At 50.6% G+C, this 24733-nt stretch overlaps 2 protein-coding genes across 13 annotated transcripts in view; one reads left to right on the forward strand and one right to left on the reverse strand.

The window, feature by feature from the left end:
* The window catches only part of PBX3 (PBX homeobox 3), a 107804-nt gene extending 95227 nt beyond the window's left edge, over positions 1-12577 (reverse strand). For 2 of the 6 annotated variants that reach the window (XM_064727442.1, XM_064727437.1), the window contains exons 1-2: positions 11442-12558; positions 10535-10608 (exon numbers count right to left, since the gene is read on the reverse strand). In XM_064727442.1, coding sequence (XP_064583512.1) covers positions 10535-10608; positions 11442-11638 — 271 coding nt within the window. In that variant the 5' untranslated portion in view covers positions 11639-12558. Of the gene's footprint in view, positions 1-10534; positions 10609-11441 lie in introns of all 6 variants that reach the window. The other 4 variants (XM_064727439.1, XM_064727438.1, XM_064727441.1 and 1 more) reach the window with 4 other exon arrangements.
* A 2262-nt stretch (positions 12578-14839) lies between these two features.
* MAPKAP1 (MAPK associated protein 1) overlaps positions 14840-24733 on the forward strand; it is an 82155-nt gene continuing 72261 nt past the window's right edge. The window contains exons 1-3 of one of the 7 annotated variants that reach the window (XM_064727894.1): positions 14840-14919; positions 23468-23652; positions 24369-24691. In XM_064727894.1, coding sequence (XP_064583964.1) covers positions 24433-24691 — 259 coding nt within the window. In that variant the 5' untranslated portion in view covers positions 14840-14919; positions 23468-23652; positions 24369-24432. Of the gene's footprint in view, positions 14920-15133; positions 15153-15981; positions 15997-23467; positions 23653-24368; positions 24692-24733 lie in introns of those variants that run through there. The other 6 variants (XM_064727889.1, XM_064727890.1, XM_064727891.1 and 3 more) reach the window with 6 other exon arrangements.

The following is a 24733-nucleotide window of genomic DNA, read 5'->3' on the forward strand; positions in this document are numbered from 1 at the left end:
GAGGCGTCGGGCAGGGCTGTGGTGCCCACACCCCAGTGCCCACTCTGCCGTCCTCGGGCTTCCTTTCCCCTCTTCGCCCAGTGCAACACAAGAAAGAAATACGAGGTAGAAAAACTGATAGTTCCCCCTCTATTTGAATAACAAGTGAAATCCTAAAAATCCCTCCACTGCATGTTATTACCAAGTGTATCTCCAGGTTTTATAGTGACAGGACTGTGCTATAATTTCTGAGAAAACCTCGGCATAAAGCTCCATAAACCCAACCACTCCTGTAATGTATCACCTTATCTAGTGCACAATCATTTCCACAACTTTTCATGTTAGTATAATTTGTACAAAAATGGTAATAAATACATCCTTGAAGTCAAATAAGAATCATTGCACAATCTACTGTAACTTGTTCTTACTAGTGACAGTCAATCACGCCACCAGGATCTCACATGAAAGAAAATAAGCAAACATTTGGGTGTTCTGTAATTACAAACCTCGCTAAAAGCACGCTTCCTTCTTTAATCAACAAATATAAGAAAGTGTGTCTGGCACAGCCTTTTGAGTGTGCCAACCTGCCTTGAACAGCTACTGAACAAGGAGAGCACCGGTCCCCAGCGACGGGAGCAAACCTTCTCCTTCTGTACTGAGCAAGCCAACCACCAAGGCACCAAACCCTGATATCCTTTAAGAAAGGTCTAACCATGGAGTAAAAAACATTCCTGATTAAAGCCAAGAAAAGAAGAAGTCTAAAGAAAGCTTAATTTCTTCATCTCCAGGAGGTACAACTCATCTGCGGCCAAAGTGGAATGAAGCAGATACTGTAAATTTACCTCTGACATAACAATTTTAATTAAACCCAACAGTTGATAAAAATATTCCTTTTTAACACACAGCACCAAGTCAACACAACCTTCACAAAAAATGGGACAGATAGCATTCCCATTTTAGAGATAAGAGAAGCAAGCTCTTGCATTCAGTTCCATGAGGCGGTGGCCGAGCTCAGGGTCGGCCCTACCGAGGTCACCTCGTCCCTCCTCACCACATCCCTTACAGAAACCTGGGGAGGAAGCTTTCTTCCCCAGCCAACAGCAGCACCAGGACTCAAACCAGCAGCGCCAGGATTTCCTCTCCACCACCATCTTCTCCTGAAACAACCCTGTCAGGGGTCTACTGGTAAAGTTAAGGTTGGCTTCAGAACATTTTCATTACTTAGTTCTTTTGTTCGACAATCTGAAACCCAAAACGAGCAGCTGGAGCCCAGCAACGCTTCCTTTAGCTGCCTGTGAGAACTGACTTTGCAGTGTCGGGTGATGTTCTGTCCCTTCCAGTACCAAAAAGGTTCACTATGACAACTAAAGTTTTGGGTTGTACATTGCTGATGGGATTCTTGGGGCCGGGCTCCGGGGAGCTGTGGGCGAGCAGGGCCGTGGCGCTTGCCATGAGAGCGGCGCTGGGGGAGCCGGGCGGGCACGGGGCTGGGCACGGCGGGCACGGGGCTGGGCACGGCGGGCAGGGACCCGCAGCGCACGTGCCACTCGTCCCGCGCCGCCGCGAACCCCCGTGGCTCCGGGGAAACCGCCGCGCTTTGTGTCTCATGTGCTTCATGTTAAAAATTTCCCAACAGCGATAGACTTCAGCTGCCAGGATCAGGGAGAGCATGTGCATCCAGCATGAACGGCCCCCGCACGCAGCTCTGGGCCATTTTTTTATCCTTTTTCCTTTCTTTTAAATAACTATTGGGGCTCATAACAAGCACTGTCACTCCAGCACTGCTCCCCTGATTGACTTTGCGACAATGATCTGTGGAGGAGATGGGCACTCAAACAGCCACTCTGCTGCACTCAGGCTAAGAGGACTAGAGAGGCTCGGCTTGGGTTTGCTTTGGGTTTATTTTTTGCTAAATTTTTGTTCCGTTTCCAGAATTACTTCTCTGATTTTTTAAAAAACAGTATTGCAAAAGCAAAACTAATCACAAAACTGTAGCAAAGCAACTCAGAGGCTGAATGAAAACCACACATGCACACACACACCAGAACTCCAATCCTCAAAAAACAAAGGGAAAATTGAACTCTATCAGAACATCTCATCTTTGAGCCATCCTGGAGCATCCTGCTACAGCAGAGGTCTCAGCACAGTGATCTTATGTATCATATATGCTCTAATAAATAGGTTCAATGAGTTGAGTTAAGGGCAGAGTTTAACTATTAACTCTAAATTCCCTCACTCTTATGGCTGTAAGTCAATCCCTTAATGTTACTTTAACACAATTTCTGACAGTTGAATAAAATCTATGGTCAATATTACAACCCCTTCTTTGCTAAAGGAAGGAAAATACATGTGTGATTTGCATCAGAAATGGTGGGAAAGCTGTGGGTGAGCGGGGGTGACAAATGTCCACAGCCCTATTGGCCAGGAATCCCAGCCTTCCATTTGCCCTCAGCTAGCTGGGCCCTCACACCAATCCCCAAAACAGCAGAACTGGCAAAACCACCTCCACACAGGTACAGCTCTCAGCACAGCAGCTGGGAGCAGGCAGAGACGTTAGAATACAAAGCTGTAAGATATATCTAAAATAATCCCACAAAAATCAGATGACACAAAGAATTCTAATACTTTCCTTTTGTTAAGATACAGTAACTGAGAATACAATGAAATTCTTCATGTTCAGTATCTCCCATTAGATCAATTAATATTCAGAGAAAGGCTTTAACATGAAGTTTAAATAATCATAGAAGGAGAAAAAGAACCACCAATGTTCTAGAAGCTTCTCTAGACCTTTCAATCAATTTTATTTATATGCAAAACCAAGAGAAACTCAGAAAAAACAAAGCTCCTCCTGATGCTAAAGCTCTCAATTTACTGACAGGCAAATGGCTTCATGCTGCCACTTAATCTCATTTCTTGCATAATGCCCTCTAATTAGCATATCAAAGTGAATTAATACTTCTAGGGCATTAGCAATGGGAAAATCTGCTCCAGGCTTCACAATAGCAGTTAAGCAAGAGCCAAGAAATCCTCAAAAACACCACAAACCACTTTGCATTGCAAAACTGTTCAATTTATTTATCCTCTCTCTCTAAACACTTTTACCGCACACTGTTTTACTACTGTTCACCAAACAAAATGATAATTGCCAAAGTTACCAGCATCTGTAATGCCTGTTTAGAATCTTAATTTAGATTGTGTACTTGAAGCTCTCTAGATGCTTCCATTGACCCCGTCATACACCACAGGACATACTCAAAAACTGTTGTTCTTTTAAAAAATGCCGTCAGGATAATATTATTAAATAACCTTTTCCACTTACAATAAATGATTAAAAATTAAATAATCTATGACAAAGCCACCTGCTGGACAATGAGGAATGAGAGATTGGCTCTAAATGTTGATGCATGACTGAAGTATAGCAAAAGGGTTTGACCTGTAAACACATGATACAAACCCACCTCCCTTCCAGGTGATGGATTTGTATTACATGGGATATTCAGTGATTCACATTGTTGCAGTCCCTGTGACTGTGCAACACGCACTGAACTGATCATTAACAAAAGAACTGAAACACCTAAAAGGGCATAAAATTAAAGTAAGTGCATAATGATTTTTACTGTATGCTTTTATGGAAAACATGCTATTTTTATTCAATTCCTGATGCAATAAACACGTTTGAGCTGTTACAATCAGAGATCAGAGCTTTTCTCCTTTAAAAAATGTTTTTAGAATCCACATTCAATCACAGGTCACTTTGCAAAATATAAACTGTAATTTATAAACAAGGTCTAAAAACCCTGAAACTTCATCACCTTAGGGCTCCGCAGCAGTCTTTAAAAATGAAATAGACCACCGAGGGGAAAAAAAACAACAAACACCCAAACCCTACCTCCCAACACCAGTACTCCCACCCTGAGCCCAGGAAGGGCCTGGAGCACCAAGGGAAGGCCAATAACAAAGAGTAGAAGAAAATGCCGGGGGGCAGTGGGGTTTTCTGCATTTCCGTTTGCAACACGAAGGGGGAAAAAAAGTACAGTAATAACAAAATAAATTATGCTGGATATTTATCTGGCGCTTCGAGCCTTCCTACAGAATGCGCATTACTGAAAACCCAGTGCTGAAGGAGCAGGCTGCATTACCTTTCCTATTTAATTCCCTGCTTCCTCCCTCAGTCCCGGCAGCACGATGGAGGAGCTCTAATGTCCAGCTGAGCTGCACAATTCATCTGTTTGGCTGATGAACTACTCCAACTCTATAAAAGCATGAACTGTAAGAGCTGACAGAAACTTTAATAATTTATATTAAATATTGATGTGAATTATTTACTCCATTCACACTTAAAGCCAGGAATTGCCTACCAGAGAAAAGCAAACGTGACAAAAGGTCAACACGCTGGTGAGAAAAGGCAGGCGGTGTCAGGCATGTGTTATCTGAACCATGCTGATCACCTTGATAAGCGAAGAGCATTAAACATGACTGCTGAGCAAACAAACAAAGCATTCTTCTCGGGGTGTCAATCGCGCTCCGACAGCTCGGGCTGAGCGCGGCGCCGGCCGCCAGCTCCGCTCGGGGCTCCGCTGCTTTGGGCTCGCCCTCCCGGAGCCGCGGCCGCTCCGCCGCCGAGCGAGCGCGCACCGAGCCCGCACGGGGCTGCACGGGCAGGGAACCGGAAAACTGCAAACCTGGGGCGGCGTCCGAACCGAGCCAGCACGGGCTGCACGGGCAGGGAACCGGAAAACTGGAAACCTGGGGCGGCGTCCGAACCGAGCCAGCACGGGCCGCACGGGCACGGAACTGAAAACACCCAGAACAGGAGGCCACGTCCGAACCGGACCGCCGTGCGAACACCGCCGAGCCAGAGCCAGCGCGGGCCGCACGGGCACGGAACTGAACACAGCCCAAGCCCGAGGCCGCGTCCGAACCGGGCCGCTCCGCAATCATTAATGCAGCCTTCATTCGGATTTAAATATTGCCTTGCATTTGTAACAATTTACAGTGTCTAATTCTGCTTATATTTGTCTACGGTAGACTGCAAATATCATTATATTAATGCTTCACACAAATCAATGTTTAAATTGAAAAAAGACAGCGTAATATCCATATCATACAACTTTACCATTGAAAGCTGCAGGAACAGAGCTTGATAAATGTGTTAAATCCTGTAAAAAAAAAAAAAAAAAAAAAAAAAAAAAGACTGTTTCGCATTCCCTACATGCCATGATAATAATTTATCTCTGAATGCAAAAATTCCTTAACTTACAACAAGCATCCTAAAATACACCACACGGTAACTGCTATAATTTGGTATTTCAGATAAGCAAGCAAATGTGTAGAATTCAAAAATAAATGGAAGGACATGAAAGACAGCTATAAAATAAAATAAATAAAATAAATCCCTGCTCCTGGCCAAATTAGTATTGACAAGTAGGGCCAAATTTATCCCCTACAGAAAGGGAAAAAAAAAAATCTCTGGAACCACTAATCCCAGTACTCAAGGTGAAGATGGGTATTTAAATGTAACAAGGAGCACCAGCAATGGGAAACACTGAAGGTAAGGTGTAGCCTCAGGTTCTGTGAAACAAAATACCACAAATTTCTCTAATGTCCATAATCACCAAATCGCCATTTTCTCAACTAGAGAAGTGCCCTGGTAGAAATCCACCAAAGAACCAGGCTGCTGATAATGAATGTGTTGGAAACAGATGACCAAATGACAACCAAGACACTTTATTCAATTTATTTTTTCCTAGTAGGACATTTATGAAGAAAAGCAATGTCATTGCCATAAGGACAGTGCAAACGACCAAACGTTCTGCTGCACGGCATCATTTGTAATACATCTGCTGGCAATTAAAAAAATACATTCAAAAGTACAACCACTGGGTCGGTGACAAACCTTGGTACTGAAGCATGAGATGGAAGCAAAAGCTAAACAATTTAAGCTGAGCTGGATGCACACAGACACCCAGCACTGACTTCTTCAGGTAGTCAGGGAACAACAAAATATGTATTTAGCAGCTTGAAAAAAAAAAACAGGACTGTACATAAATATTTTAAAGAGCTAGAGTAAGTAACAATAACATCCCAGCTGATATTTAGAAATAGCCAAAATGCACACACACACTCCCACACACGCACATGTATGTATGCTATCAGTGCCATTCCATTGTTCCATCCGAGTCCTCTCATGCTCCGGCAGGACTGAGGGTTACAGCGCATTACTGAGAGTTGTTCGCACTAAACCCTGGCTGGAAAAGTTGCAATTGGTGCAGGGCAAGGGCAGAGCGCTGCGCCCGGCTGCTCCAGCGCCACGGTGCCGGCAGGGGTTAACATTTCCCCGCCGTGCCAGAGGCACGCAGGGCCGGCTGCTCCAAGGAGCGCCCCGGCCGCGGCCGCAGCCCCGCAGCGCATTGACAAGGGGCGTTCCTGTGCTCCTCATCAATGAGGAGCCGTGCAGGCTCCATGCAGCCCTGCCACCACAGGCACGGCTGCTCCAAGGAGCGCCCCGGCCGCGGCCGCAGCCCCGCAGCGCATTGACAAGGGGCGTTCCTGCGCCTCTCATCAATGAGGAGCCGTGCAGGCTCCATGCAGCCCTGCCACCGCAGGCACCGCTGCTCCGAGGAGCGCCCCGGCCGCAGCCCCGCAGCGCATTGACAAGGGGCGTTCCTGTGCGCTCCTCATCAATGAGGAGCCGTGCAGCAGCCGGGCGGGCTCCATGCAGCCCTGCCACCACAGGCACGGCTGCTCCAAGGGGCGCCCCGGCCGCAGCCCCGCAGCCCCGCAGCGCATTGACAAGGGGCGTTCCTGCGCTCCTCATCAATGAGGAGCCGTGCAGGCTCCATGCAGCCCTGCCACCACAGGCACGGCTGCTCCAAGGAGCGCCCCGGCCCCGGCCGCAGCCCCGCAGCGCATTGACAAGGGGCGTTCCTGCGCCTCTCATCAATGAGGAGCCGTGCAGGCTCCATGCAGCCCTGCCACCACAGGCACGGCTGCTCCAAGGAGCGCCCCGGCCGCGGCCGCAGCCCCGCAGCGCATTGACAAGGGGCGTTCCTGCGCTCCTCATCAATGAGGAGCCGTGCAGCCCTGCCACCACAGCGCACGGCTGGCCACAGCTGTAGCAATAAAAATAAAGGTAACTTACACGCGAACAGCGAGGAATTAACCCCGTGGCTAACGCGCGGTTTGTCAGGTTTGCCAGAGCTTTTTTTTATTCATTCTTTGACACCGAAATCCATGCAAGGGGAGAACGTTCTTAATGAACATTTTCATCCTCTCTCTTTAGACATAAAAAATAGTTGCAGCAGCCCGAGCAGCCGAGCAGGCCTTTCGCTTCCCCTGCGGACACCTCCTGCAGTCGAGAAGTTCATTAAGTTTTATGATCTTCCCAAGTCAGTCCTGCTTATAAGCCTCACAAAGGCCACAAATCTGGCAAACCATCATGTATGCCATTAGGCTTTACTAGGAAATGAATGCTATTTAGGGGTGGTGGTGACAGTAAATTCGGGGTTGGTTGGCAGCTATCATTGTTGCTGCTGGACTTGGGGAAACAAATAAATAAATAAATAACTGTAGATGTGTGCACCGTTATGCACACGAATTCAGACATTTTTATAAATGTGTGATCCTGGCCTACAAATGACTTTTAAAGACAAAACCCCAAATTATCTATCGGCACAGTCCAGGACCTAATAATATGTTGCTCCATTGCGAAATAATTGCAATTCTCTAAGACATTTTAAGACTACAAGAATTAATATATTTTCAGTTCTTTCTCCGTAAGAATAACCATGACCCCAGGTTGAGCAACATCCTGGAGAAAACTTAATAAAATCACCAGTCGGTAGGTGTTTTAGTCAGTAAAAAAGAGCTATTAAAACAAACCAAACGATGGTGCAAATCAGTTTTTGATTCCTTCTGGCAGGACGTGAGGAAGCGGAGTGTGACACAGGTATGCAACAGATGTGAGCGTGTGCCCAGTGACACCTCAGAGCACAGCCAAAGGATGAGCGGCTCCTCACTCGCTCATCTTCCTCTTTATTGGAGGGGCTTCCAAAGAACTCTGGTATAATTTTTCTTTGAACTAATTAAAGCCAGAGGTGGCAGTTTCTTTATGAACACCATGCTACCTTGTGGTTGCCTCTCAGAATACACACAGCTATTAATAGCTGTAAAGCACTTAAATGTATTATGCAGCACTTTTGAAAATGTTAAAATGTTAAAAAAGAAATGTCAGGCTAAATTCAGTAACTCAGTGATTTGCTTTGTACATGGTAAATACCTCACAGGGAGAAAAAATAAAAATCTTCAGCTCCTGACCCTGTGTGAGGCTTTCAGAAATGAGATGCATCCATTAACCCTTGCTGGGAAGTGCCAGAGTGGCTCCATGCAAATTGAGGATTACTCCTTGTGCTCTCTCCCATCCAGTCTCACAAAGTCCTTGCTGACTGTACTGAAACTACTAAAATGCAAATAAATACATAATTCAATATAAAAATTACTTAAATATCACATTACTTGTTTCTGAACAGACATGACTTCCTCACCTCTGGCGGAAGGCAGTGATGAAGCCATCACAGCAATTCCCACACCCAGGTAAACTTTGGTTCTGATCAGGAAGAATTAAACACCAGCACATGACCCCATGGGAGGCAGGTTTAAGCACCTGGCGATTGTCGCACCACAAGACACGGAGAGAGGGACATCTCTGCTTTAACTGCATCTCAGACCCTTCCTCGAGCTTCCAGTTTGGAATTGTTTGAGCCGTTCCCTCCGAGAACAGCTTCCAGAAAACGGGCTACAATTTATTTTCACGTTTTCTTTGCTTTAGCACACTAAGTAAAGCCTGAACAGACATTTCACCTCAACTGGGAGACCCTGAGTGAAGGTCCCCTTCCGGAAAGAGTTTTTGGTGGAGGTGTGGATCCATCTCCATCAATCACTCAGAGCATTAATCGTGTCCCTCCCGTGCTGCGGGGCTGGCAGGAGCTCGCCTTTGGGCAGGCAGACGCCTTCACTCTTTGTTGGTTCTCACAAAAGAGGTAACTTGAAAACTTGCTCGACTTCTTGCAGCACAAATGCAGGCTCCCAACTTACAAGTTATCACTGAAATCTCCCGAAAGGTTTCAGACCACAGAGCCTCTTGTCAGGTCCCCCTCGCCTGCGCGACGGCGGCGGCCTCACCAACACCCTGTGCCAGTAATCCCGCTGCTGAAAGGACTCGGGCTTTCTTCGCAGCTCACCTCTGACATGTGGCTGACTACACTTGCCTTTCAAAACACTGAGGCTAAGCGCTCTGCAAACAAAGTGACCGCGGGACCTGCGCCTGCCTCCTTAATTGAAATGTGCCTCCTGCAAATGTCTCAACACCGAGGGCAGGTTGCTCTCTGGCTCGGGAGCAGGACGGGCAGAGAAGTTTAGGGCAAGGCAGGAAACAAACACGAGCCGAAGGAAAGGGGTTACGAGCCGGCCGAGGTGGAACGTAGGTAGGTGGGAAGGGAGAGGGATCATTCCCCTTATCCCGGGTAATATAATGCAACATAAAGCAGAATCAATCTTAATATTCACAACACAGTCAATACCCTAGTGCTTAGCTGTCAGCAGGAACTGAAGTGGATCCCCGGTAGCAAAGAAACCCTTGGACATAAAGCACCATAATTCACAGAGAACCGCTCACTCCGGGCTCCACGGCTAGATTTGCAATGATTTCACGTTGGGTTGTTTTCATCCAGGTTTATTTTTGCAGTGTGGAATTAAGCAGAATGTTATTGAGTATCACATAGAGCTAAAAAGCCAGGCAATGGCTTAAGCTATATGCGAATAATTGGCTATTCATTTTTAAATCCAATCATAATAAATGTTTTTGTTATTGGTAAATGTTTTTACTATTGTTAAATGTTCTTACTTTCATTTAATATTATTTTCACTAAATGTCCTTGTTCTCATAATACAAAGCAGAATACTTTGCGAATTTTCTTCTTTAAACAAGCAAACAAAAAATTCTATAAATTCAGTGATGTGAAAAAATTGCAAAAAAAATCTCCTAAAATGCCCACAAGAAAAGCACGGAGTTTATTCCTGTCGCGTTAATGAAGACCAAAAAAACCCGCACTTTTGAGATGATTTTTGATAATTTTGGCGTTTAAAAACCCAGCGCCCGGGAGGCGCCGGAGCAGCGCCGGGCACAGGAGCGGGGTCGGGGCGCCCACGGCGGGGCCGCCTCGGGTTCGGCTCGGCGCCCCCGCCGCTCACGGAGCTGCCGGTCCGGTGCCGGGGTTAAATCCCGCGGTCACACCGCCCCGGCATGTCTTTCACACACCGTCTGACGGTAACACGGCGGCGCGGGCGCTCCGGGGCCGCGGGGGCCGTGCGGGGGGACCCCCGCGCCCTTTCACGGCGCTCCCGCCGCCTCAGCAGCCGCCGGGTGCCCCCGGCCCCGCGGGGCTCCCCCGGCCCGGCCCGGCCCCCGCCCCCGGCGGCGTGAGAGGCGCCGGGCCCGGCGCGGCGCGGGCGGGAGCGCTAAGATGGCTGCGGCGGCGGCGGCGCGGGCGGCCCGTACCTGTTTTCTCCTTGATCTCGCAGAGGACGCTGAACAGGGCGGGTTTCATCCTGTGGCAGTTCAGGGCGTGTTTCCTGCAAGAGAGCACAGGACAAGCGGTTAGCGCCGGGCTCCAGCAACATGGCGCCTTCCCCAGCCCCGCGCTGGGGCCGCTCGCCCCCCGGCCGGGGGTCCCGGGGCCGCGGGCAGCGAGGGCCGGCCGGAACCTCCCTCATCCCGCTTCGCTTTCATGCGGAATTATCTTTGTGCAAACACCGCCCGACCGAGGGGGAAAAACCACCCCCCTCGTCCCCGTCCTGCGATATTAGAACTGATTTATTAAGGAGATTGGGGAGAGGGGGGGGAGGTGTACAGAGTTAACATTGTTTTTGTATTTATTGTGATTTAATACAGCCAGGGTTTGGTTCGGGTTTTATTCACACACACACACCCTCTCCTGCAGCAATATCTGGTCAGATTTATAATTCATCTGCTGCCACTTTGAGACAAGAAAAGAAAGAAAGAGGCAAAGTTGTACTTTGAGGGATGGCCGGACAGACAGACGGATGGACGGCGGCGCAAAGGCCGGTATCCACCGGACAGTGTCCAGCGGGAACGGCAGGGACCAGCCACAGCCTCCCGCGCCACAGTGACGGCAGAACCATCGCACACTTCTACATTTATCATATCTATTTTTTTTTTTTTTTTAAGGAAAGAAATCATTAAATAGCAACTTGGCTCTGCCTTGGCTGCTGGTAAATTTCTTACGGCCCCAAGAAGTTGCTCTTAATTGTGAGACTCCGGGTCTCTGCAGAGGAGCAGGAAGGAGAGAAACAATAACCACACACACACACCAAAAATAATTTAAAAAATAATAATATTAATAATAATTTTTTTAAAAGACAAGGTTTAATTAGACGAAACCAACTTTGCTTGTGCCTCATCCAGGCTTTGGTCAGTGATGGTCATGATCTGATGGAGGATGTCGCCGATGTCCTGCTTCCTGCCGTCGCCGTCAGCCCCTTCGTGTCCGTGGGGAGGCGGCAGGGCCATGCCCCCCTGCACCGAGTGCCCGGCCAGGTTCACGCCGGCCAGAGTCTGCAGCATCCTGGACTGATCGTCCATGGCTCCGGGCCGGGCCGCGCTCCGGGCGGTCACGGCAGCGCCTGCCCCGCTCAGTCCCAGTGCCGCGCTCCTGACCGCGCTCTGCACACACACCACGAAAAAAGGAAAAAAAAAAAAAAAAGCCAAACAAAACAATAACAAAAAAATGTAGTATTTGTGTTTTGACCGGATCTCAGCTGTTTATTCCACTCTCTTCTCCTTCCCAGGGCAGTAAATCACTCTCTTCTTTAGTTACAATCTTCTTTCATCATCATCATATTGGTGCCTCGGATAAATGAGCTGAGCAGATTTCTGTGAGGTTTTCCTGGTACAATCTTCCTCCAAAGCTTTTTTTTTCCTTATTTATTTTTATTGTTGCTTTTTATGTCTTTCCCCACTTGTCCAAAAATCTTCTTTGCAAAAAGGCAAAATTTAAAAAAAAAAAAAAATTAAATACAAAATCAAAAAAACTCGCTTTCAAATCCTTCAGAAGTTGGGAGGGTGCAAACAGCAAAAACCACAACAAACCAGCGAACACCCCCACCCCCAAATTGCAACATAAAAAAGCCAAGAAAACACAATCACAGAGGGAAAAAAAAAATTAATCGCCCTCCCCCCCAAATAACAAACGATCCCAAGTCTGTGCACGGGGGTGAGACAGCAGCAATCAAAAGTTTGAACTTGTGCAAAGAAAAGAGCGGAAATAACGGGGAAAGAACTGTAAAAAAATTAATTACACACTCTCTGCAAAGCAATGTGCAAAAATATCGGCCCGCCGGAATTTATGAGCCCCGCGCCCGGTGCCCGCGCGTGTTTTATGTTGTTTGATGGCCGCTCCGGTGAGGGATTGACAGGCTGCCAACGCCACTCACTCACCGCAGACGTGTCACCCTGTGAAGGAGCCGAGCGGCGCGCGAGAGGGAGCGGAGCGCCGGCCCCGCCCCGCCCGCCGGCCCCGCCCCGCCCGGGCCCGGCCCCGCCCCGCCGGGCGGTCCCACCGCCCCGCCCCGCCCCGCCTCGCGCGGGGCCCCGCCCGCCCCGGTCCGCGCGCGCGGCCCTCCCGCCGGGCCCAGCGGCGCCCGCGCTCCCGGGGCGGGCGGGAGGCGGTGGCCTCGTGCGGGAGCGACGGGCGCGATGACCAATCGCTGTGCGAGAGAGCGGGAGCTGCCGGCGGCATTGGCCAATCAGCGCGCGTAAGATGGTGTCGTGCCCGCCCGCCCCGCCTCGTGCCCCGCCCCCGCCTGAGGAACTTGTGATTGGGCCGTTCGAACGGCGGCTTGGGCGGGGCGAGCGGCACGGGCCCCGCCCCCGTTGCCGTGGTGACGGCGGCCAGGGCCCGCGCGGTCCCGCCGGGCCAGGCCCGGTGCCTACGAACTCCCGGGGGAGGCCGGGCCCGCCCCGGGCCGGCAGCTGCGGCCGTGCGATGGAGCCCCGGTGCCTCCCGAGCTCCCGGGAGTCGGGCAAGGCCGAGCCTGCCCCGAGGCCGGCAGCTGCGGCCGTGCGATGGAGCCCGGCGCAGGATGAAGGGTCCCGGGCCGGTGTGCCTCGGCCCGTGATTTGAGCGTGTCCCCGCGGAGGAGCTGCGGGACAGAACAGGAGCCTTTGACACAGCCCACGGCTCGGACCGTGCGTTACCGGCGTCATTGCAAATTATCTTTGTGTAAATCTGCACAGAACCGCGGAAATGGGAAGAGAATAAAGCACAGGCACCCAGGGTAATTACGAGTTCGTTCTCTTAAGAGGTTCCCTGTAGGTCGCTGCCACCCCTCCTCAGGCTGTCCTCCCGTGGGACACTGCCCCGTTCACTCCAAATTCCTTCAGCCCTGGTCCATTTTGCGCACACTCTGGTGGTGTCTCACATAGCTGCCCCCACGGAGGCCTCGTAGGAAGGCTGCTGTAGGTGCGATGGACAGTCACAGCGGCCCTTAAACGATCCTCAGTGTGCTGAATGTGCTCTGTCTGTGACGGACGATCTCAGTGGAGTGTGCCCAAACTCATCCTCCAACCTTCCTGGTGCTCTGGCTCATGCCTCAGGCTTGGCTCCCCCAGTCCCGGCTGGCATCGCCATCCCACGCCGTCACTCGGGCCCTGCATGGCACTGGAACCTTTCACCAACTGGCCAGGGTCAGGTGTGGCTGGTGCAGATGGAGATGGCTCCTGGTCAACAAATCTGTGCTCTCACTGTCCCCCCATGCAATTAGTGAATTCATTCATATTTCAATTACTTTACATCTTAAGTACTCCACCATTGTCTGTCTTGAGCCAGTGAGTTTTCAGTGTTATCCAGTTTTACTAAGAATGCTACCCCAAAGGCATTTTAAATTGGTATTATTGTGATTATTTCACCAATGCATTTGCAAAGAGGAGAGGGCTCCCTGGCCCCTGCAGGGACCTGCTGGGCCTCACCACATCAGCGGAAAGCTGCTGTTCTGGGTGATTTTTTGGTACTGTTTTAGGAGGCTGAGTCCAGTCACTCCAGAGCTTTGGAGTGACTCAGGCACCTCCCTGTGAGATGCTCTGTGCTGGGGCAGCTCCAGCTCCTGCCCTACTCTGCAGTGCCAGTCACTGGTACCTGCTCCTCACAGGCCCTTGGTGGCACTTGTGCCACACTGTCCACTGTCCCTCTCAAAGGCAGCTGCTGAGACTGCCACGTTAGCCTTTCCTCGGGGATTAATTAACGAGTGTCCTTACTTCCACAGGAAATTGCGGAGGCTGCACCAGCAAGTCTGGAAAGGCGGCAGGGATACACGGCCAGGCACAGGAACCCTGGGAACAGCTGGGAACAGCTGCGGCTCCAGGAGGCCGGCGGTGTGGCTGGGCACCCCTGCTCGCCCAGGCAGCCGGGTGGACACAGCCCCGGAGCCCGGGGTGACCCAGGGACGCTGCTCACGGCCTGGGGCACGGGCAGCAGCGACCGTGCGTGGGGTTCATCCCTCTGTGTGTGTACACCGCGCGCTACCAGCACGGTGCTTTTATTGGAAATAAAACTGGTGCGGTCCCCGTGAGAAAAGCCTCCTGTGTGTGGCCGGGCGGCACCGGTGAGCGCCGCGCGGGTGTCCCGGTACCGACCCGGGCACCAGGGGCGGGGGGGCCGTGCCCGCCGGAGCCCGTGACCCGCGCCCGCACCGCCTCCGCCCGGGCCGCTCCGCGCCGCCGGTGCCGCCGGTGCCACCGCCCCGCCCGTTCCGCGCCGTCATTTCCGCGGCCGCGGCGCTTCCGGGTCGCGCGCGGCCCCGCGCCCGTTCCGCCGGACCCGGACCCGGAAGCGGCTGCGCGGCCCCGCGGCGGCGGCGGCGGCGCCGGTAAGTGCGGGGCGGGGGGGCGGCCGGGGCCGGGCTGCCCGCGCTGTCAGCCCCTCGCGGGCCCCGCGGGATGCCGTGACCGGCGGCGGCGGCGGCTGCCAGCCTGCCCGGGACGCGGCTCGGGGCACCGGGGCTCCCCGGGCGCGTCTGCCGGCGGCGGGGCGGGAGCAGCGCAGCGCGGGGCGGGCGGAGCGGGGCCGGCGAGCGGCGGCAGCGATGGGTGGCGGGGCCAGGTGAGTGCGGTGCAGCGGCGGGACCGGCGGGGAGCCCGGGATGCCCCGGGGGAGCGGGAGGCACGCGGCACCGGCCGGCGCCGGTCACTCCATCCCGGTGCCGTGACATGTGTCCCGGTCACACGGCCCGTGCCCGTGTCCCGGCCGCACCGAGGGCTCTGCCCGCCCCGCGGCTCCCGGCGGCGCTTTGGGCAGCGTCACGCCCAAATGCCGGTGCGGACGGGGCTCCCGGCTCTGCACCTGCCTGCCGGTGCCGGGAGCACACCGGGCAGCGGGAACGGTGTCCGGGACACCCAGCAATGTGTGGTTTCTGTGCTAGTGAAGTTTGGAAATTGACTGAACAGAGATGCCGAGCTTGGATATCCCGAGTGTTCTGGACGGTTTTAGGCGTCGGGGGATTGTCAGGTAGATGCAAGACTGGGAATTAGACTCTCGGTTACTTTTCCAAATTCAGAACAGCTCCATTCACGGACACTTTTTTAGGTTAGATTAAAAATAAATTGAGATCAGCATGTACGTATAGACTTGTACAGAAATAACTGAAGCAGGGAGAACCAGTTTAGTCAATTTCTGTATCAATCGTGTTTCAGGTCTTTGTTGTAACACCCTTTCCTCATCGGTTAGTTAAATTTTCACCCAATTGCAACAAGTAACAAATTTAAAATAACAAATAACGAATATTAAAATAACAAGTAACAGCTACATTCTTGTTGTGCATTTCCTTTGGATCAGTGAAGGCCTCTGCAGGTGAAGCAGCCTGGCACAGGGATCTGTGTTCTGTAGCACAAAATTTTCCGGACCATTCGAAGCTGTGAGCGTGAAAAGCACACACCTGTACAGAAAGGTCAGTTATGGCAACAAATGGCACAGCACAGGAGCACCATGCTGGTCACAGCCCCGTGCAGGAGCTGCCCATTCCCATATGGCCACTGTTTTTGGAGATCACACAGTCACTGAGGTTGGAAAAAACCTCTGAGATCATCGAGTCCGGCCTCTGACTCACCAGCACCTTGTCAGCCAGGCCAGAGCACTGACTGCCACCTCCAGGCATTCCTTGAGCCCCTCAGGGTGGGGATTGCACCCCCTCCCAGGGCAGCCCCTTCCAGGACGGCCCTTTGTGTGAGGGAATTCCTTCTGGGATCCACAATTCATTCTGGCATCCGAGGGCAAGTGACACTGGCTGAGAAATGGGCATGGAGCTCTGGTGTCTTCATTTGTTCCTGTTCAGGGATTGACCCTGCCCCGCACCTGGGGACCCTGTCCCACACCTGGGACTCTGCCTAACACTGGGTGGGACCTGTCCCACACCTGGGACCCTGTCCCACACCTGGGACTCTGCCTAACACTGGGTGGGACCCTGTCCCACACCTGGGGACCCTGTCCCACACCTGGGACTCTGCCTAACACTGGGTGGGACCTGTCCCACACCTGGGACTCTGCCTAACACTGGGTGGGACCTGTCCCACACCAGGACCCTGTCCCACACCTGGGGACCCTGTCCCACACCAGGACCTGTCCCACACCTGGGACCCTGTCCCACACCTGGGGACCTGTCCCACACCTGGTACTCTGCCTAACACTGGGTGGGACCTGTCCCACACCAGGACCCTGTCCCACACCTGAGACCCTGTCCCACACCTGGACCCTGTCCCACACCTGGGGACCCTGTCCCACACCTGGGACCCTGTCCCACACCTGGGACCCGCCGTGCAGGGCAGGGCTGCCTCAGGGGTTGTAGCAGGGTTGTCTCCAGGGTGTTTCTGTTAGTGCACAGTTTCTGTTAGTCTGACACAGACTCCAGGCTGTAAAGTTTTGATATTAACCCTGTGTGTGTGTGAGCTGAGGGGCTCCATCAAACTGCGGTGCCTTGTTGTTCACTGTCTGCCAGCTCAGTTTCGTATCCCAGACAGCACATGGGCAATCCCTACCTTGTTTGCTTATTGCCTGAGAAGTGCTGTATCTAAATCCATTATCCTGAGAGCAAAACAAAGCTCCTTGAATATGTTTTGTGTGCTCTTGAAAGAGACAGACCCAAAATTAAAAGCCAGAGAACAGGGGATTCATCTTTTGGTGAAGAAATGTGGATCTGTCCAGTTCCATTTGACATGAAGTCCCAAAGGGGCTGAAGGTCTCAGGCATTTTTAAGTAGGTCTGATCATCATGAGTGTTTCTTAAGTCAGAAGCAGCTTGCATGCTGCTATATTTAAAAAATAAGATTATGATCATGTTTTTAATGCGATACAAATATTTTCATGCAGTCGGAAGTGGAATGGCAACAACGTAAAGAAAGTGACCAGGACCAAAGTGTTTGTTTTGGCAGGTGCTGCTGGTTAGGGCACCTGTGCCTGGCAGTGCCCGACCCTCCTGGTGCTGCTGCAGAGCTGTGCCATGGCTGTGCTGAGCCCCTGGGCTGGCTGCACCCTCATCGTGTCCCCTGCTCTGTCCTGGCTCCAGGCAAGGCAGCTGCTGCCAGCCTGGGGACTTCTGTGGGTGTAAAACCCAAACTTCTCAGTCGCAAACAGGCTAAAAGGTAAAATGGTGAAGCTTCCTGGTTCAGTTATTTTTTAAAATTGAAGCTTGTATTGATGTTTATGAAATTTATTAGGTTTTTTAGGCTCTTGAATATCACGCTGAGAACTGTGAAAATAGCAGCTCCAGTCTGATATTTGAGCACTGTGCTATCATTCTCCACTCTACAACAAGGTATTTTATTTATCACAGCATCCCAGAGTGGTTTGATATCCCATCCATCCCTGCCCTGTGGCAGAGGAAGCCATTCCCTGTGTGCTGTCCCTCCATGGCCTGTGTGTGGTGTCGCTCCATCTTTGCTGTGGACTCCCTTCAGGGGCTGCAGGCTGCATTAGGTCCCTCCTGGGCCCTCTCCAATGAGCAATCCCCATTCTCTCAGCCCTTCCTCACAGCAGAGGTGCTCCATCCCTCTGATCATTTTTGTGGCCTCCTCCAGACCCGCTCCAACAGGTTGATGGCCTTTGGGAATGTTCAAGCTCAGCAAATTGTCTTTAAAGCATTTTAGGCATATGAGTGACAGAAAGTGTTCCATGGAAAAGCACCTTTGTTGAAAGTGTTCCTTCCCAGCTTTCTGTGCAAAGTCCATCAGCTTCACCTTCTCCTGGACAGGGGCTGCTGCTTGCCTGGAAAAGAGTGTTCAGCAGGAATAAAAGTGAAATGAATGCTCTGTGTTATTTACAGGGCCCTCTGGTTTTGTTTTGTTAGTTCAAAGCCAGCAGCAATTAAGCCTCAGTCATGAGCTCAGCTGTTTTTCCTGCACGGCGATTCTCCCACACGCGAGCTGTGAAATTGGGTCAGGGGGCTCCGGTGGTGGGTCAGCCCCGAGCGGCTCTGCAGCTGTGCTGCGTGTGTGGGACCCTGCAGACAGCAGGAGGAACCCAGCTCCATCAGGACAGTGAAATGCAGAGGGGTTTGGCCGTGCTCAGGGAGCAGAGCCGGGCAGCAGCGGCGCTGGGAGCGCTGGATCCGGCGTTCAGCGCAATATCTGAATGAAAAATGACAACACTTTGTCATCTGTTCAAATTGATATTGCACTCTCGGCTGTGACAGCTGAAAAGGCCCACAGGTGCCATATAAAGAGGTGACCATGTTGTCATATTTCATTTAGGCATCCCTCTGCAAAGCCATAATTACCTAATTAGGTTGTTAATTAGGAGATTAGCATTTCGCTATATTGATAGAATGCTCTTTGCAGGCACGAGTCTAGATACAGATTTGTCTGCCCTAATTTATAATCTCTGCATTTTTTATACTTATTTATTTGCTTAAAATCTTGATGCAAGATTTCTCAGGTTAGCAGAGAATCAACGTATCTACAACTAAACAAATATTTGACAAGACCAGGAAAGAGAAGAGTGAATACTTCCCGTACATACCCCAATATTTTCTCCCCCCTCTAAAGCTCAGTAATTAAAATATTGGAATTGGTGTTATTTGCATCCTGATTAGTGTGACAACGAAAGTATAACCAAATTCCAAGCAATTCAAAAATACAGAGCTAGTGCCAGATTGATTTACAGGTCTGGAAATGAACAAATAATTTGTTGGAAGTTGTGTGTAATGTGGTGTTTGCTCATCATAACTTCCCAATTCCAGTCTCTCTTGTGCGAGAGCCTCTTTATATGACTGTAAATGATTATTTCCTTTTTAATGATAGGACCAGAGTGTGAGTGACAGCTTCTGCAGATAAGTATTCACTCTTAAATGCACTTGAGCTTTTGCTGAAACATAAACTTGAATGTTCGTATATTTCAGTTCACTTTCCTTTATCCTGCCTGCCCAGGACCTGTCTGTGTTTGAGGGGGTTGATTATTTTTGCTGCTGCAAATGCAGATAACCAGAACCATTTCTTGTGCAATTGCAGACAGAAGTTGACTGGGAAATTATTTCATGGAACCTGAATCATAAATTTTGAAGTATGTTCGTGCCGTCCTGTTCCTGCTTATATGACGCTGGGGGAAAAATCAATTTTTAATTCTAATCTGCCTATCTTTTTCATTAGTTTTTAAAGATCACTTTGAAGAGCTACAGTCAAGGAGGTGTTTGAGTACAGGGACTGTGGAAGCCCTTGAATGATAACATGACCTGCAATGTATACAATTTTTCCAGCTTGCTGTGTTTTGAGTTTGTTAGCAATTGTCTTGGATCTAAATTGTATCTTCCATGAGTTGTGTCTTTGGAATACTTTTGTTTACTTTGAACAGGGCTTTAATTGTTTATTACTTCCTTAAGGAGGATAGTCAATTTAAACAATATTAAAACAAACAAACAAAAAACCAAAAACAAGCTACAGCTTTGCAGAACGTGAGGAAAGAAGGTTTTTTTCCCCCTACTTCTTACTTTTATAATTTGGAGAGGAAGGTACATTGCAGGAATTGGCTTCAGAGTTTTGTGAAGAATTCGGAACTGCTTTTAGCCCTTTTTACTGGAGAACTCTTAAAACCATTCCATTAAAATTGGTGAAAATTCAAAGTTGTAGCTCTTTCCTGCGGCAGAACATTTTTAGTTGCTGACAGCTTTCTCTGATTTTATTGTTTCTTGCAGCTTGCTTAGAGGTCTATGTATTGCAAAGCATGAAAGGCAAAAATACCAACATGAAGAAAATATTTTCTGGAAGATGCCATGGAAAAGGGGATTGTCATTTTAGGGATACGTCCTGCAGTTGGAGATGTGCTGGTGGCACCACAGGGCTTTTGGTGGAGCTGGAGGGGTCTGACCTGGAGCCTGCGACCTTTTGGGGACAGGCACAGGTGGCTCTGGGTCACCTAACCAAGAGAAATCCGTGTTTCGGCTGGGAAATGTGTCGGGAGCTGCAGGAGGGAGCAGGGCTGGGGCAGGGGTGGCACAGAGGGCCCTGCCCCGCTGCTGGCAGCTGTGCAGGTGGGACACGGCTCTCTGCAGGTGTGGGGCAGGGACAGGAGCCGCCCCTTGTGCTGTGTCAGATGGCACTGCGCTCGTTTAACAAACCCAGAGATCCATTCTGGAATAGCTGCCTTTCCCCACGTGAGGAGAGCTGCTCGCAGCATTTTTCACGCTCAAGGTCAAACGTTCCCCTGCAGCCAGCAGCGAGCAGGGCTGGCAGTGGCTGCAGTGCCCCCATGGCTGGGTCCAGCACGGGGCTGGCTCCAGCTGGGCCTGCTGCTGTCTGCCTGACACCGCGGATGGATGGGAGCTTCAGCCTGTCCTCGCCCCTCATCTCACACTGCTCTGCTGTCTCCTTGTCACTTCGGGTAGGTTAACGTGCAGATACCATCCCCGTGTGGGGCGTTGGTGGGGGAACGGGGAAGCCAGAAATCTTTATTAAATAATTGCAGCGCATGGAGCAAGCAGGAGGGTCACAGGAACAGTTCACATGTTGTGATGATGGAGTTGCCTCCCGAAATTCAGCTGTGTTCAGCTGTGTGTTCAAGGTACAGCCCGCGTGGCTGCAGATCCTTTTCCAAGACCTTTGTGTCACCTCCTGGCAGCGGAGTCGTTTGTTAGCGTTCCTCGTTGTGCCGGGGTTATGAATGAGCCTGATCTGCATAAAGCCCTGCTTGGCTGCCTGGGAGAGCCCATCCCTGCCATAAATATAGCCGTGGGGAGCTGCAGGAGCAGCGCTGCTGACAGAAATAGTGCGCTGAGATGCAGCTGTCTGCTGCTGCCACGGAGTGCCCGTGAGTCCTGGCAGGGCCTTCGGCCTCCTGATGGTGCAGTTTGACATTTTGGGGATGCTCTGTGCCTGCCCCAGGCGGAGGGGGCTGTGCCCCCAGGGCAGGGCAGAATCACAGCACTGGGGCCAAGAAGAGCAGAGGGAGCATTAATCCCTGGCTGTTGGTCAGACAGCGTGCAGGCAGTTAGATAGGTGAGTAATAAAGATCAGGAGAAAGTGAAGGTCTCTGTCCACCTGTGTGCTGACCACAGGTGTTTGCCAGTCAGTACATCATTCAATCCCAGCCTCTGTATCCTGTTGGACAGAAATGCCAAACTCTAACATTTTGGAGATTTCACATTGTTCTCTTCAGTTTTAGTGTTTGCACAGAGTGTGTTTGACAGCTGCCTGCAAAGTGCTTTATTCAATGGTAGAATATCATTTGTATAGCACAAGTATTAGAAGAACATTTATTTTTTGTTTATGATGATGTATGAGATGCTGATGCTTAGAAAGTCCCTGAATCCTGTTAAATTTGGCTCCTCCATGAGGATGTGGTGATGGTGTGTGGGTGTAGGAGTGCAGAAGGGGTGTGCTGGCAGATCTCAGCAGATCTAGACATTGATTTTGGGTCTGTGATTTTGCTGGAACCTTCAAGGTGTTTGTGTAAAGGTTTGCAAAACTGAACTTTGCTTCTTTGAGTTCTTCTCTCTCACTGGAAGTCGCTGTTCCTCAGGGTGGGTCTGTGCCTTTATCAACAGGAGAACTGGTTAGAATTCTGGAGGCTACAACTACTAAATGTGGCATCAAAACCTGAACTGAATTTGGGGTCTGCCCTTTCTTTTTTTTTTGTTTTTTGAAGTATATCTACTGTTCAGAGAGTTGCCAGTCAGCTTTAATGTGTTGATAAATTAGCTTTAATGCACCTTTTTGAAAATTCTGAAGAGGAGGAAATAAAAATACGTTTGTGTAAAACTTGTGTAGAATTTCCAGCACTTTCTCAGCGTTCAGATCTATGGGAGAGGCAGTTGCAGATGTTCAGTTGGGAAGAAGCTTGGCTGATTTAGCACACCACTGTTAATGGCAGAAGTCGGGGTGCAGGGTATAAAGGTAAAACTCGCATCTGCTGTTACATGTTGTTAACTCCCTCAGCAGACATTAAATCATTTCAAGTACAATAATAGTGTGGGAGGTAAATTAACTAACCATTAACAATCTTATAAATACACAATTAACATGCCAACATTTATATGACACATTGATGGGGCAGCAGTAATTTTTGATTGGGAGTTTGCAGACCTTTCCGACGCCTGAGGCTGTTGCTTATTTAAACAAGTTTTTGCCAATTGCAGGTACATGTGGCTTTTCCTAATCAGTGAGTAGAAATAATTCAATTTAAAGGATATTCTCAACGTGTGTTTTGCCATGTCCATGAGCTGTGCTTGGCTGTGTCTGTGTTTTTCAGGCCCCAGGGTGCTGGTCCCGCTGGTGCAGGGTCAGAGCCCTGGGCACATCAGTCCTTTGGGTGGCACATTTGCCTTGTGGCCTCTCCCTTGGAGGACAGTGAGAGCTCCCTCAGGAGCAGCCCTGCTTACTTTGATGGCAAGAGTCAGAAATTAAAGCAGAGTGTGCAGTTGTGGTGCTCTGGAGCCTCTGGAGATCCCATCCCAATCCCCAACCCCAGGCAGGGCCAGCAAAGCTCCAGGCTGGGTCCAGCTGGGCTTTGAGGGTCTCCAAGGATCCTGCTGGAGTGAATTTCACTAATAGCAGAATTTATGGTTCTGGAACAAGCCTGGCTGGTCCTTTCTGTCCCTTCCCTCTGTTAAAATATCCCAGGAGAAGGCCAGCTGCCTCTAGCAGATTTTCATGGGAAGTGGCTTTGTGTGGTTTAAGCAGCAGTTTTGCAAGCAGCAAGGACAGGAGATTGCTGGTGTTTCTGAGTTCAAAATCCCAAACACACATATGCAGCTCTATAAAGTGTTTTCTTCTGGCTAGAAAAGCAGTGGGATTTCAACCTGCTGGAATTTACACGTAGTCTTGCCCTGTGTGTGAGCTCAGACCGAGCCCCCTCAGGTGGTGTCCCCAGGGCTCCTGCTGCTGCTCACTGATGGACTTGCTGCATGATCAGGAATAATTTTTTGTTTTTCCTTTTTAGGTTATTTTCAGCAGGTAATTTTTTGATCCAGCTCAGCCCACAGCTCCAGTGCCAGCTTTGGGAGATGGTGGAATTCCTGGAGCAGGTCAGGCAGGGCACGGAGCTGCCCCTTTCAGAGTCAGCCCGGGCTTGAATTAGATTGGCATCACTACAAAGCCACAGCTACAGAAAAATCAGATAACAATGTGAGCGTGGTTTGGGTTTTGTGGTTTGGGGTTTTTTCCTTTTCCGTTTTGCCCTCTACTTTGTTTCAAAAGGCCACTTGAGTGCTCTGAATGAAATATCTTAGGTAAGTGGCAATTACTGTTCTTAGAGTGCTTCAGAGCTCAGGCGTGTGGTATTTGGTCACAGAGCTTTCTGTGTTTCTGCATTTGCCCTGTGTGAAGCACCATGCAGCAGCAGATGTTCAATATTCTGCCCTGAGACACTAATCTCTTCATGTTTAAAGCTTTTCCTGGAAATACAAAACCTGAAGAGAGTCTGTAATAAGGCACTCAAAAAGTTGGTGTGTAGATGCAGAAGCAAAGCAGAAACAGTTGAGATGGGTGAAAAGAAATCCAAAACCCTGTTGGTTTTGTAAATGGATTAGTTGGAGTAGGCAGATGTTTCTGCTCTGGATTCTCCTGCCATCCTCCTGTGTGCAGCACTGTGGGGTGTTTGGCCTTGCAGCAGCCATGTGGAGTGCTGGGACCTGTCTGTGGGTATCTCTGGTGTCCTGCTCTCCTCCAAAGCCCCTGCTCCTTAAGAGGATCTCAGCAGCCAGTGTGGCACAAGTGAAGCGGAGCAGAGTTAACCAGCCTGCCCTGAGTCAGCCGGGGTTTGTGCATCCCACACAGACCTTTGGGGACGGGGGCTTGAGCTGTTTGTGTTTGTCCTGCAATGCCGTGTGTGCCGTTTCCAGGTCCGTGTGCCCATGAAGCGAGATGGCGAGGAGATAGTACGGTGAGGGTGCGCCTCGAGACAGGATGGCTTTCCTGGACAACCCCACCATCATCCTGGCGCACATCCGGCAGTCGCACGTGACCAGCGATGACACGGGCATGTGCGAGATGGTCCTCATCGACCACGACGTGGACCTGGAGAAGTTCCACCCCTCCTCAGCCTGCGGGGACAGCGGGGCAGAGCCCCAGGGCAGCAATGGGGACACTCAGGGCTACGTCTACTCCCAATCCGTGGACATTACCTCAAGCTGGGACTTTGGGATCAGGCGCCGGTCGAACACAGGTGCGTGGGGTCTGCAGCAGCCCAGCCCTGGCCTCCCTGGGC

The sequence above is a fragment of the Zonotrichia leucophrys genome, chromosome 17 (genome assembly GCF_028769735.1).
Source record: "Zonotrichia leucophrys gambelii isolate GWCS_2022_RI chromosome 17, RI_Zleu_2.0, whole genome shotgun sequence".
NCBI lineage: Eukaryota > Metazoa > Chordata > Aves > Passeriformes > Passerellidae > Zonotrichia > Zonotrichia leucophrys.